The sequence below is a fragment of the Harpia harpyja genome, chromosome 9 (genome assembly GCF_026419915.1).
Source record: "Harpia harpyja isolate bHarHar1 chromosome 9, bHarHar1 primary haplotype, whole genome shotgun sequence".
NCBI classification, from domain to species: Eukaryota; Metazoa; Chordata; class Aves; order Accipitriformes; family Accipitridae; genus Harpia; species Harpia harpyja.
The window spans coordinates 32,567,639-32,579,832 of NC_068948.1; the positions used below are offsets into that span (position 1 = coordinate 32,567,639).

The window sequence follows — 12,194 nt, forward strand, 5'->3', positions numbered from 1 at the left end:
AGCACCAGAGCAAAGCAGCAACCACCTCCGCATATGCCGCAGTCTTCCCCAGCAGTGTGCACCCGTTGTGTTTGCACTCAGCAAGGCATGAAGTGAGGGAAGCCCATGGATGTCTTGCCTGTGCATGAAGGATTTTAACCCAGACTGTTCCCCAATACTGATGTCATCCCCATGATCCCCAGAGGTGCACAAGAGCCAAGCCGAGCTCTGCAGAGCTGGGACCTCTCCCCACAGGGAAGGGGCTGCAGGCTACCATCCCAAATTCCTTAACACCTTGCACCCAACATAACCTTCCAGCACCCCCAAGCCACCACAAATTCCCACAACCAGGACAACTGCCCACCCCAGGGTTCATATTCCCACGGGGAATGAAAGAAGCCAAAACCCATCATGTTTTGTTTTGTTGTTTTTTTTTCTTTTCCAATAGTCTCACTTTATTAGATACCACATCAAGAGAGGATGTTGTGCTGCATGCAGCGGAAGACTGGAGTATTTCTAGTTCCTGTGTAACATTTTCTTTTTCTCTTAATAGTTGTAAACTGATATTTTGCTGTAAAATCACTGCATGCAAGTTTGAATGCAAACAGCAGTAGAAGAGGCTTTTTTTTTTTTTTCCACCATTCCCAATCCATAAGTGCATGCTTTATTTACAACAAAAAGAAGTCATTCAGGGCAGAAATTACCATCAGAAAAACTGAGAAGAGGGTGGCAAACAGAGACAGGACTGTGGTTTGCACAATAGCAAAAGGGAGATCGGCAAGTTGCACTTTATTTTTATGGGTGCAAAGAGATTATTTGAGTATCATTTGTCTGAAGGGAAAGCAGGCTGAGCAGAGAATGTCAATAGAGGACATGGGTAAAGGCAACTGTAATTTAATTGTTCTGCACACACAAAGGAGGCTGGACTGCTACAGGTCTGGAATAAATTAAGGAATTGCTCAGATTTTTTTTTTTCCTCTTAAACATAATTTCATACCCAGACACATATTTCCCCAGCACAGCTCAGAAGTACACTGTGCCCATCTACTGCTCCGAGAGGTATAGACAAGGGCCGTGCAAAGGTTTTGGGCAGGTCCATCACTCCGGAAGGGATGACGGCAGCATCCCAGAGCCTAACCACCTCTGCCCAGAGCAGCAAGTTTTCAGTCATGGCTGCACAGGGCAGCACGGGACACAGAGGGAAACAATCCAAAACAACCAGGTTGCTTCAGTCTAGGTCTTCTGTACAGCCTGCACCGAGGGCAGCGTGGCTCAGGGCCTCCAGGACGTTGCACTTACTGGTGCAGAGTCAAGAACTTCATGAAAGGGAGAGGAAAGCCATTTTCAGAGTGCCCTCTCCCATTGCACTCTTCTGTGCATCATGCCCCGAGCAGCTCCCATCTCAGTGGCCATGCCACTGGACAGAGGCTGGGGTGATGGAAGACCTACCCCAGCTCCGGTTGAATGGCACAGAGGATGCCCACGCTGGTTTAGGTTTGCTTTCCCCATCTGTGGTCCAAGGGTGTCTCCTGGTGGAGAACTGGCTACAAGTTGCTGGCAGCACCCAGCCAGGGCTGGGGGGGGAAAGGAGACCTCTTTGAACTTGCAAGCCCTGAGCTGGGGGAGGTCTGCTCCACACCAGCAGCATCGCTCGCCATGCAGAGAGGTTAGCATCACGCAGCGACGTTGGCATCCCTCAGCACGCAGCCCCACCAGCTGCATAAGTCACAGCCCTGCAGAGATGCTCGTTGCAAGTCAGCACTCAGAGCAAATTCTGCTGGAGGAAGGTTGGGGAAATAAATAAATAAATAAATATATAATCAAGAACAGGAAAATAACTCATCCAATTCAAAAGAAACAGCTCTGCGGTACAGCTGAATTGAGAACACGCCACAAGACAGCACGCCAGCAGACTACGGCAGTGGGTTGCAAGGGAAGTCATGGGACGACAGCGTGAACCGAAGGGGCTGGGGTTCAGGTTTCATACAACATGCGCAGTGTGTAGCTGACTGATAATATATTCCAGTAGTGCTTAGTGTGCTGCTATCGACATCGCTATGCTTGAGGTTGTCCAGAGACAGCAAATGGTACCAAACCCGATCAGCATCAGTCTGAGAGCATCTTGACTCTCCTGCTATCGAGGACAAATCAAACACCTCCAGACAATCATTAAAGCTCAGGTTGAAAACAGTGGTTCTTGTGCAGATTCCTAAAAAAAAAAACCAAAACCCAAAAACAAACCAAAAAAACCCAAAACCAAACCAAAAAAAACCCCACCAAAAAACACACCAAACCCAAAGTTTGGAAGACCTCTAACTGTTCCAGCTAATCTCAGTATTTGTGCTATTTTAAAGCAATAATCCTTGCACACATCAGCTAGTTGGTGGGAAGTATCTTCTCCCTCGGCTTCCCTCCTGCATGTGGCACGGCAAACAGTTGGCAACAGAAAGGATAGTCTGAGGAAGGCCCAAGGACTGCCCTTGGGGTTCAGCTAGTCACTACTACACAGGTAGGATGGGAAGAGGAGGTAGTCACAAGCTTGAAACATGGGTGTGCTCCTACAGCAACGGAGCATGTGAGTTCCTCAGGTAAAAGGAACCGCACATGGAGGCTGGAAACAAACACAAACCAACCCAAATCTCTGTTTCCCTGCGAGCACAGAGTGGCTCCTTATTTCTGGTTATTGTTACTGTTTTACTGGTGGATCTTCTCAGCAAAGGATGTACCACAATATTACTCAAGTGTACCAAATCAGAACTAAAGCTCAAGCAGGACTCGCAGGATTACATCAGTGACACAGGCTTTAGCCTAATCACGACAACACAAATACCAGACTACGGTTACGACCCACACCAAAGCCAAACAGCTTTTTCATTATTGCAACTGAGGTATCGATATCACACAAGCAGAACAGGCCGATGCTCCGACACCAGCACTCAGCCCCCCCCCACCACACCGGAGGAGAGCACGGCCGGCCTGGTGGCCACACATCCCACTGAGAGATAAAGGAGCCACAAGCTGGTGGCAATGGGACGAGGCACGCAAGCGGAGGTTGGAGGAACACAGAGCATCACACACACAACAGGAACGCAATCACGGCGTGCGTGAGACTAGTGAGAAAGAGGAACAGTCAGAGGGTAACTATTGCTTGACAAAATTACACACCAGGATAAGTCAATGACACCCCCCCCCCCCCCCAAAAAAAAAAAGGAAGTGAATATAAAAGATCTGGGTTAGTTTTCAGGTGGAAGTGAGGACAGGGCACAGAGGATGCTTGGAGGCAGAAGAGTGTTGTTGCCCTGGGACCAGAGGCGTGTAGCAAGGCATGACTGTGCTGGAAGACAGACATCAGAGATCTACAGGGGGCTTGGCAGAGGATGGGCCGTTTGGGGAGGTTTGGGCAGCGGCTCCCTTTAATCACTGGCAACATGATTCTCATTTTGGAGGGTGTGCCAGCGTTCAATCTTCTTGTCCTTGTTCTTCAAACACTCATACCAGTGTTTCAAGCGCTCCCCCTTAGCTGTAATGCCGAGCTGACAGCCTCCTGGAAGAAAGGAAGGAGAAGAGACATCATATTCAGAGATGATGCTGATGTTCCAGCAAATCACTTCCACGGGGACAGAGCCCATGTTTACAGCATTTCTTTCCACCTCCTGGATTTCAGATCTCATGGAAACAACTAGAGATGCTCTGCCTGTGCAGAAAACCCTGTGGGATGCTGGAGATGGGGCAGTAGAGTGGACATTGAGGTGCTGGAATGTGTCCAGAGAAGGGCACCAAGTTGGTGAGGGGCCTGCAGCACAAGTCTTATGAGGAGCGGCTGAGGGAACTGGGACTGTTTAGTCTGGAAAAAAGGAGGCTGAGGGGAACCTTATTGCTCTCTACAACTACCTGAAGAGGGGTTGTAGTGAGGTGGGTGCTGGTCTCTTCTGTCAGGTGTCTGGAGATAGGACGAGAGGAAATGGCCTCAAGTTGCGGCAAGGGAGGTTTAGGTTGGATATTAGGAAAAATTTCGTTACTGAGAGGGTTGTCAGACATTGGAATAGGCTGCCCAGGGAAATGGTGGAGTCACCATCCCTGGAGATATTAAAAAATCATGTAGACAAGGCACTCCAGAACATGGTTTAGTGGGCATGGATGGTTGGACTCGATGATCTTGAAGGTCTTTTCCAACCTAAATGATCCTGTGATTCTATGTGCTGTGTTTGATGGCCTGATACAAGTGCCCAACCAACCTGCATGATCCCACCTCAAAGCTCAGCCCTCAGATGAGCTATGCATCCCTCCTGTACAGCGAGCAGTATATCAGGCTTCAAAACTGCACCCCAGAACACAGAGACTTGCAGCTCACCAATGTAATCATTTGATTTTCCGATGTCGTAATCCCAGACAGAAATGTCCAGTGACTTCTTGGCCAGATCGCTGTGTTTTATATCATAGAAGAACTCCTGCAGAAGAGAAGGAGAACAGCCACGTCACCCCAAGCATCCCAGGAAAACACACCCAGAAAACTGCAGTTAAGGAATTGCAAGTGATCTCTCTGTACAGCCTGAATTCAAAATCCAGCGAGAGAGTATTTAGAATACACTAATGAAGAGCAAATGTTCCTTCCCTGTGGCATCTCTCCTCCCAGGATCACAACATGCCGCACAAACCCAGAAGCTGAGCTCACCCCGCGTATCTAAGTGAGCACTTTGCAGGTGTCCCATCAAAGCAGCACCAGCCACAGGACGCCCAGGGATGCTTGTCCCACCCACACCCCCAGCCAGGGTGACACAGAATCGGCAGTGCCAGCAGCAGGGAGGTTTCAGTGTACCGGTGCTGCCCAGCACTGAACTGGTGAGATCTCCAGTGGCAAAGTCCTTCCTAAAATACTCCTGGGTGCAGAAGGGGGAAAGGAGCCCAAGCGAGGAACCAAACCTCGGTGAGCTTGTCTTCTACTTCCTCCGCACAACATAGTAATTAGATAAGTTGATTTAATAATATAAAAAATCACATCTGTCCTTACCTCATTAAACTCAGGATTCAATGTCTTCTTCTTAATCTGTGTCTTGTGCTTGGCCTTTTTTCCCATGTCAGGTTTCAGCCAACTGGGGGCAACAAAAAACAGTTCAAAACTCAAGTGCAAGAACAGTGTGAGCTCATAAGCTAAAAAAAGTGAGGTTTGGGGCTAGAAAAAAAAGCAACTGAAGAAATTTATTTAAGGCAAAGAAATAGGTTAGCCAGTCTCCCTTCCCACCTTCTAAAATTATCTAAAATAAATGTAAGATGAGTAAAATCCCAATTACTCTTTTTTTTTTTTTCCCCCCCCTGGATTGTCAGATGAGACATGGGAAACCATAAAGACGTGCTTTGCACAGAGCTCAGCAGAAACCTTTCTGGGGGAGCATCTCTTGCTCAGAGCAGCTGGGTAACATTCAGACACTAGAAAATAGTGAGCCTGCACACACACTCTTGATGTCCTTCCAAACCACGCATTGGTCCCTAGTCTTTTTTTTCCTCCAAGCCATGCTAAAAGAAATGGTTGTAGGTGTTTTATGGAGCAAAAGTGGATGAACTCTGCATTTTGCTGGGGAGGAACCTGCCGAGGCCAACAGGGGGGAGTGGCTGAAACAGTCAGGGAACATGGAAAATGAGCAGCCGGGTTGGTCACCAGCAGACAAGGGCAATCGCATGGCCGGTCACCGAGCCTGACCACTGAAAAAGTCTGAAGACATACAGAGGTGGGAAGAAGGCTAAAAATAGCCCATTAGTGTTTAATACCACACAGGCTGGTATACTCAGCCAAGGTAGGTTCACCTAGACAACGCGGAGGAAAAGTAGGGCTCGGGCTTTGCAGCGTGGCTGCAGACCCAGAATTAAATTGTAGAGTTGGCGTTAATTAGACCTGTGTTGGAAGTTGATTTAAAAATTGAAAGGTACCATCTTCTGTTTATGGGAATGGAAAATATAAAAAACCAAGTGTCAGGCTAAGAAGGAAAACTACTCAGTTCCACTCAGCTACAAAAAGATGTGCAAAATGTTCAACACGAGAGTTATTGAATGAGTTTTAGGGAGAACAGAGGTTTTTTTCTGAAGACAAAGAGAAAACAGCAATGAAAACCGCAGGCAGGAATGACTGCAGGGTCCTCTCTGTGTTGCAGTTTATGAGGTTTGAGATAAAATTATATTATTCCCCCATGTTCACAGGAGCCACACTCGACAAGCGCTGCTCCCCCATCACCTGCCTCCGCAGCTGAGAGCACCGATGGGTGCACTGCTGCTCAAGGAGACCTGCTTCGTGCCACAGCAAGGCATCGCCAGCATGAACCGCAGCAAATGTCACTGTCTGTATTAATTAAGCCGATTTGTTTGCAGCGGAGACATGGCACAGGAGAGAGACAGCCATGGCAGGGCAATCCCTGGACTCCCGGCTACAACAAGCATGTGGGCTTATGGGGCAGCAAGTAGGGCACGTGCTTCCCATTGTGCACGGAGGGACGTCAAGCCACCCCTGCCCTGCAGGCCTGGTGGGCCAGAGCTGGGGAGAAGGACCTCTTGTCCTCCAGCTTTGCAGCTATGAGGTGGCTGTTGGGTCTGTGAGTTTGGGAACCTACAGGGAGTGGATGGACCTAAAGGCTGGGTCAGTCTCACCTAGCTTCAGCCATGGCGGGCGCATTACCACCTTGCACAGGCATCGCTGGTGGGCAGCTTACTCCTGCATGAGGTCTCAAAGTGCTTGGGAAACACTTTGCTCTCTCCAGTGGTTTTGGAAGGAGCTCTCAGGCCATCAGCTACTGCCCAAGGACAGCCGGTGGCTCCATGACCACGTCTTACCGCACTACACCAGCCCCAGCTCCCACTTACAGTTTAACAAAAGGGTCTGAGTATCCATTGGCGTCCATGGCTGCTAAATGCACGCAGCGTACGATGCCGACAATCAGGCCGCCCTGCTGGGTGCTGTACATAAGGGAGACGAGGATCTTCCCACGCTCCTCCACATCCCCGCCACGATCTACCTGCAAAAGGAAGCGACCAGAGATGGGGACACAGGGGCTGAGCGAGGAAGCCGGTCAACTGCAGAGCAGATGAGACAAGATGGACACAAGGGAAACTTGTAACTTGTATCCCCATGGTGGGGGGTGGGGGGGGAGTGGAAAAGAGGGGCCCATACATGAAAGACAATGGGTGAAAAATGCACAGAGCATGTTGTCCTCCAAGGACTCTTACCTCCTCTTCATACAGTGCCATCCCACGGGATGAGCCAGTCGTTCCAGCACGCTTCATCTTGGATGGGGAAGGGAAAAAGAGAGACTGCCATGAGGGACCGCAGCTGGGAGAGGCACCGTCCTACAGCAAACACACCCCCAGAAGCCCAGCCCAGCCCTTTTGCTGGCCTCAGAAGTGGAAGAGAGCTCAGGTACATGCATCTTAGGGACATGGTTTAGTGGTAGACTTGGTAGTGTTAGGTTAATGGTTGGACTCGATGATCTTAAAGGTCTTTGCCAACCTAAATGATTCTATGACCTGCTCCATCAAACTCCACCTCAGCAGACACAGCTCTGGGTAGCAGAGCTCAGGGACGAAGCAACCTGCCCTCTCCTCCACAGTGACATACAACAGCATAGGCTGGCAATGCCAGCAGATCTGCAGCCACTGGAGAGGTCCCTGGAGTCACTTCCCCTGGATTCCCACCACACTCTTATCTCCTGGCCTTGACGTGTCACATCAGCCCAGACGTGGGTGGGAATCCCACTCCTAAAGATGCCAGTGAAGTCAGGCACCTACAGCTCTTGGCTGGTTCCAGCTCCAAGCTCACCGCTAACTCCCTCAAATGCCATTTATTAGCAACCTCAACATTAACAGCAGCAGAAAGAAATTTCCTAGAAACTCACTGGTATTACTCTCTCCAAGCAGATGTTGAAGTTCTTTTTCTGATTGGCTTTGAGTTTTTTCAAGGAAACTCTAGTTTCTCCAATAAACTCATTGTGGCCGAATTTGTCTTCATCACACACAGAGATCCTGAAGGGAACAGGAAAGGTGAACATCAACCAGGCTGGAGCAGAAACTGACTCTGGAGCACAAAACCACTCCTGCAAGGGCACTGCTCAGGGGTGGACAAAGCAAAGCACCACCAAAGCCTCCATCCATCCAGCTCTCCTCTGACCAAAAGCAGTCAGAAAACCAAACTTCTGTTCTGCCAGAAAAATCAACATTTTTAATATGTGCTCTGCGATGGGGCAAGAAATCAAAATTTCCTGTAGGAAGGAAGTGCCAAAAATTTTTAGAGACATCTAAATATTTTGCTGGGACACTGTCAAATCACGCACGGATATGCAATATAGCAATCTCTGTGCTGATAAGAACAATAGTAATGCCAATAATTTAATATTAAATGACAGGGTCAAAATGCCTTTCTTTCTCTTTTAAAAAAGGACCATCAAAATCAGCATGTTCATGTGAAGCATGTTGATTTTGACCAAAACCTCTGCATTTCCAGGTGCTCTATCAACACCTGCACTTCGCTGCCAGTGCCCTCCTGAGGAAGGCTGGCTTGCGATGCTCCATGCAAGGAGACCCACAGTCCCCATCCCACCACACTCCAGGATACTCCAGCTCCTCTGCTTGCCTGAGGGTTTTCCTTTGCATGTCCTCATCTGTGATGCCGTGGTACACCAGGGTCTCATTCCACACAGGGTTACGGGTGTTGCGCAGCGTCTTCGTCCTCAGCTTATTTGACTACAGCATCAAAACAAAACACAGCATAATGACACCCCTGAACTCCTCCCCACCTAAATTTCGGCTCCTGGCAGAGGAGTGTAAATTAGATGCTCCATCACCTCTGGCTCACAAGAGGTGGTTTGACCGGGCTCTGCAGGATGTCATCGCTGCCTGCTGAGGCTGTCGCACCTGTGAGCCATCAACTCCAGGCGAGCATCACCAACCTTACAAGGTGGACCTTTATGCCAGCACCAGGGACCCAGTTGCCTGCAGTGGCCAGGGCAGCATTCACTGCCCAGGTTTTTTCATTGTCTGGGGTCTACTCCCTCAAGGACCCTTGTACAAGAAAAAGTTGCGCAGGGCAGGCTGTGTGGGGCTTGGGTAATGGCTTTTGTGGTCTAAAGCAGATGACAGCTTGGGAAACAAGGAGCCCTGTCACTTGTTCATGGGTCTTTCACAAACAGACATGCAAAATAAAAAAATTAAAAGAAAGATCAGCAAACAAGAGAGCAATAGAAATCAAAGCAATTCCCAATCACGACACCTTGATTTACTCTGCACAAGACCAGAAAGTCCCCGCACATAAAGTAAACCTGTAAATATCAATCCAATGGTTTTATTGTCAGTTTTTCCCCTTGTTTTACACTTAGCTTCTCTGAGCAAAATTCAGCTGCAGGAAAAAGCTTTGCAGCCCTCAAGCAAGGCTCCAGCACCCCTTGGGCACTGGGTCTGCGGTAGTCATCCCTTCCTCAAAGGTTTCCCCACCAAGATCAGTTTAGCTGGGCTAGGGAGTGAGATTTCCAGGGCTTTCTTTGATGGGAGGCAGTCAGAGTTTACTCAATGGTTATTTCTTCACAGCTCTAACAAGAACTTGCTGCAGCTTCAAAGCAAATGGATTGTTCAAACTCAGGTAATAATTAGATTTTGTGTCAGATGTCTTGCGATGCATTAACAGTGTCACCTCCTCTGGAGCTCCCCTCCATCCCTAAGCAGAACCCTGTCTGCAGGATGAGCTGTTCCTGGGGTATGGGAGAGCATCTGCAAGCATCATCACTTTTCAGAGATACCTCCGGGGTAAAATAGCAGCAGTGAACAACTGTGCGGAGAAATCAAGGGGAGGATGTCTGATGCGAGGAAGGGACTTCAGGGGGCTTTGAGAAACCTCTGCTCCATCTCCAGCCCAAAAACACACCCAAACCAGGCAAAGCCTCACCTTGCTGGCTCCAGGCAAGAGGTGCAGTTTGACATAGGGATCTGCCAGGCCGTTTGAGTCCATTGGTTTTAAACCCTAAAAGATAATAAAGAAAACATGGTGCATGAATCCTCCTTAAGCACAGCCAGAGAAGAGAAAAAGCTACCCATCAAGCAACTCAGTACAGAGAAAATGTGTTCAGCAAGCCAAGAGCCTCATTCTCTGCCCTGAGCAGGTGTGGGTGCCACGATGTGCTGAAAATTAGACCCACTCAAGGAAAAGCCCCACAGACATCTTGGATCCATCCAAGGAAAAGCCCTACAGACCTCTCCTTCCCAGTCAGGAGCAGCAGTGCCTGGGCTGGGCTGGCTCTCCCGGGGGAACAGCCCCAGCCAGCAGCCACACTGCTTCCATCCCATCGCACTGGGGGAGCTGGGAGCCAGACAGACTTAAATTGGTGAAAGAAGGGGACCACTTACTTTGGCCTTGATGAGGGTGCAGTGCAGGGAGCTGTTCTCCTGGTCGTAGAGCAGGCTGAACTCCAGCGCTCCCAGCGTAGCTGACAGCGAGAGAGAGGAGAAGGAGTTGGAAACAGGACCTCGTTAAAACCCCAGCCAATAACTGTGTTTAATCAGCCCTGATTAGTAATAATTAGGAAGGTTTGCGGTTCAAATGTAAAAGCCAATTAATGCATGTGAGACTCCGCTGGCATCAGCCAAACTGCCACACACAAATCCAGCCAGATTCACGAGCTCTGGTCATCAAAGCTTTACAAAGCTGGAACTGCCCAGGGAAGGCGGTTTGAAGCTTTTGAGCCATCTTTAATATTCACCAAGCAAAGGACGGTGTAACCCTACAAACCCTTCTCAGGACAATGCCACCCCAGGACCACCCTGAGAAGGTGTTTCAGCTAGGGTGGCCAGCATGTCCTCCTAAGGCTTGGGCCTCGGCGTTTGGCCCCTGTTTTGACTTGTTGGAAACCAGCCATGCTTGTCTTCACATGCTCAGTGGGAGAAGATCACAGGGAGGAAGGGTTAGCACAGAACCTCAGCTGGGTCCATCTGCTCCTATCCCAGCATAGATATCCAGAGTAGCTCTTCCCATCCTGGGTGGGAACAGGCTGGACAGGCAAAGCACTGCCCTGCCACAGACACTCACCCTCATGCAGCAAATTCTCTTTTAGGGGAGCAAATGACTGAACACCAAGATCTCATGGCATAAATGTACTGAAGCCACCAAGTCTTTCCTACAGACAGGTCCGGTGGCATTTCTCACAGTGAAGGATGCTCTGATGGAAAGAGGCAGCTGCCTTCAGGGCTCAAATTTGGAAATGGGAAGGTCATGTGAGCACAGAGCCTAAACCAGCACTCATCAGACCTCAAGTAATTTGGTGCAAAACCAACTGAAGATCCCACGAGATGTGCTGAACTAACCAAGCAGGGACAGCCTGTGAGACCCTGCCCCAGCTCCGAGCCCCACGGGGAAGCAGCGTTCCCTGAGGATTCTCCCTGCCAGAGGCCCATGACCTTACAGTGCGAGCCCCAGTCCTGCAGCAACCACCTCCTCAAAATCCCAGGTTTCCCAAAGAAACTGCTCCCTCCCCTCTGGCCGGGCACCCCGCATACGTACTGCCTTCATCAGAGTCGTAGCTGTTGGCATCCTCCTCCTCCTCCTCCTGGGGCGGCTGCCGCAGCGGTGCAGCAGGCACCGGGGGGATGGCAGGGGGCTGTGGGAAGGTGGGGGGCTGACGGGCTGGCCTCTCCTCTCTGGCGGGGGGCACGGTGTAGCCCCCTCCTCGCTCCTCCCTGGTGGCAGCACGGGCTGGCTCCAGGGGTCCCAGTGGTGGGCTCGCTGCAGGAGGGACCCTGTTATCCCCTGGCACGCTCTGCCCCCCAACCCCTCTCAGGCAGCCAAATTTTACCTTGTCTCTCTGGGAACCGGCCAGCCGCCCCGGGACCCGGTCTTCCCGCTGCTGGCGGCGCTGGGGACAAATGCACCATTACTGGGGCGTTCACCTGGGTGATGCTCTCCATCCCTCTCCCACCCCAGCGCTGGCCCAAGGAGGGGGGTCCCACCCCATGGCAGGGCATTGGGGGACTCCACCCAGGGACCGAGCATCCTGGCTGTATCCCCATCACATCCTACCTGGGGGTGCTGCTGGACCAGGAGCAGGAGTGGGGCCAGCAGCGGCTGGCGGGGGTGGCCGTGGGGCTTGCAGGGAGTTGGTCCGCTTCACGCCTGCAAGGAGAGGGGAGGATGAACAACAGCGTTTCAGGCCCCAGGGGCTTTGCCTGTGTTGCAGAGGGGGTTACAGCTGGAATTG

At 50.5% G+C, this 12,194-nt stretch overlaps 1 protein-coding gene across 4 annotated transcripts in view; it reads right to left on the reverse strand.

Annotated features, from left to right (window-relative positions):
- Positions 1 to 393: 393 nt before the first annotated feature.
- RPH3A (rabphilin 3A) overlaps positions 394 to 12,194 on the reverse strand; it is a 47,656-nt gene continuing 35,855 nt past the window's right edge. For all 4 annotated transcript variants that reach the window (XM_052797212.1, XM_052797213.1, XM_052797211.1 and 1 more), the window contains 12 exons: positions 12,017 to 12,109; positions 11,793 to 11,852; positions 11,501 to 11,722; positions 10,351 to 10,430; positions 9,893 to 9,967; positions 8,588 to 8,697; positions 7,854 to 7,980; positions 7,189 to 7,245; positions 6,826 to 6,977; positions 4,988 to 5,069; positions 4,331 to 4,427; positions 394 to 3,523 (listed from right to left, as the gene is read on the reverse strand). In XM_052797212.1, coding sequence (XP_052653172.1) covers positions 3,393 to 3,523; positions 4,331 to 4,427; positions 4,988 to 5,069; positions 6,826 to 6,977; positions 7,189 to 7,245; positions 7,854 to 7,980; positions 8,588 to 8,697; positions 9,893 to 9,967; positions 10,351 to 10,430; positions 11,501 to 11,722; positions 11,793 to 11,852; positions 12,017 to 12,109 — 1,286 coding nt within the window. In that variant the 3' untranslated portion in view covers positions 394 to 3,392. The remainder of the gene's footprint in view (positions 3,524 to 4,330; positions 4,428 to 4,987; positions 5,070 to 6,825; positions 6,978 to 7,188; positions 7,246 to 7,853; positions 7,981 to 8,587; positions 8,698 to 9,892; positions 9,968 to 10,350; positions 10,431 to 11,500; positions 11,723 to 11,792; positions 11,853 to 12,016; positions 12,110 to 12,194) is intronic.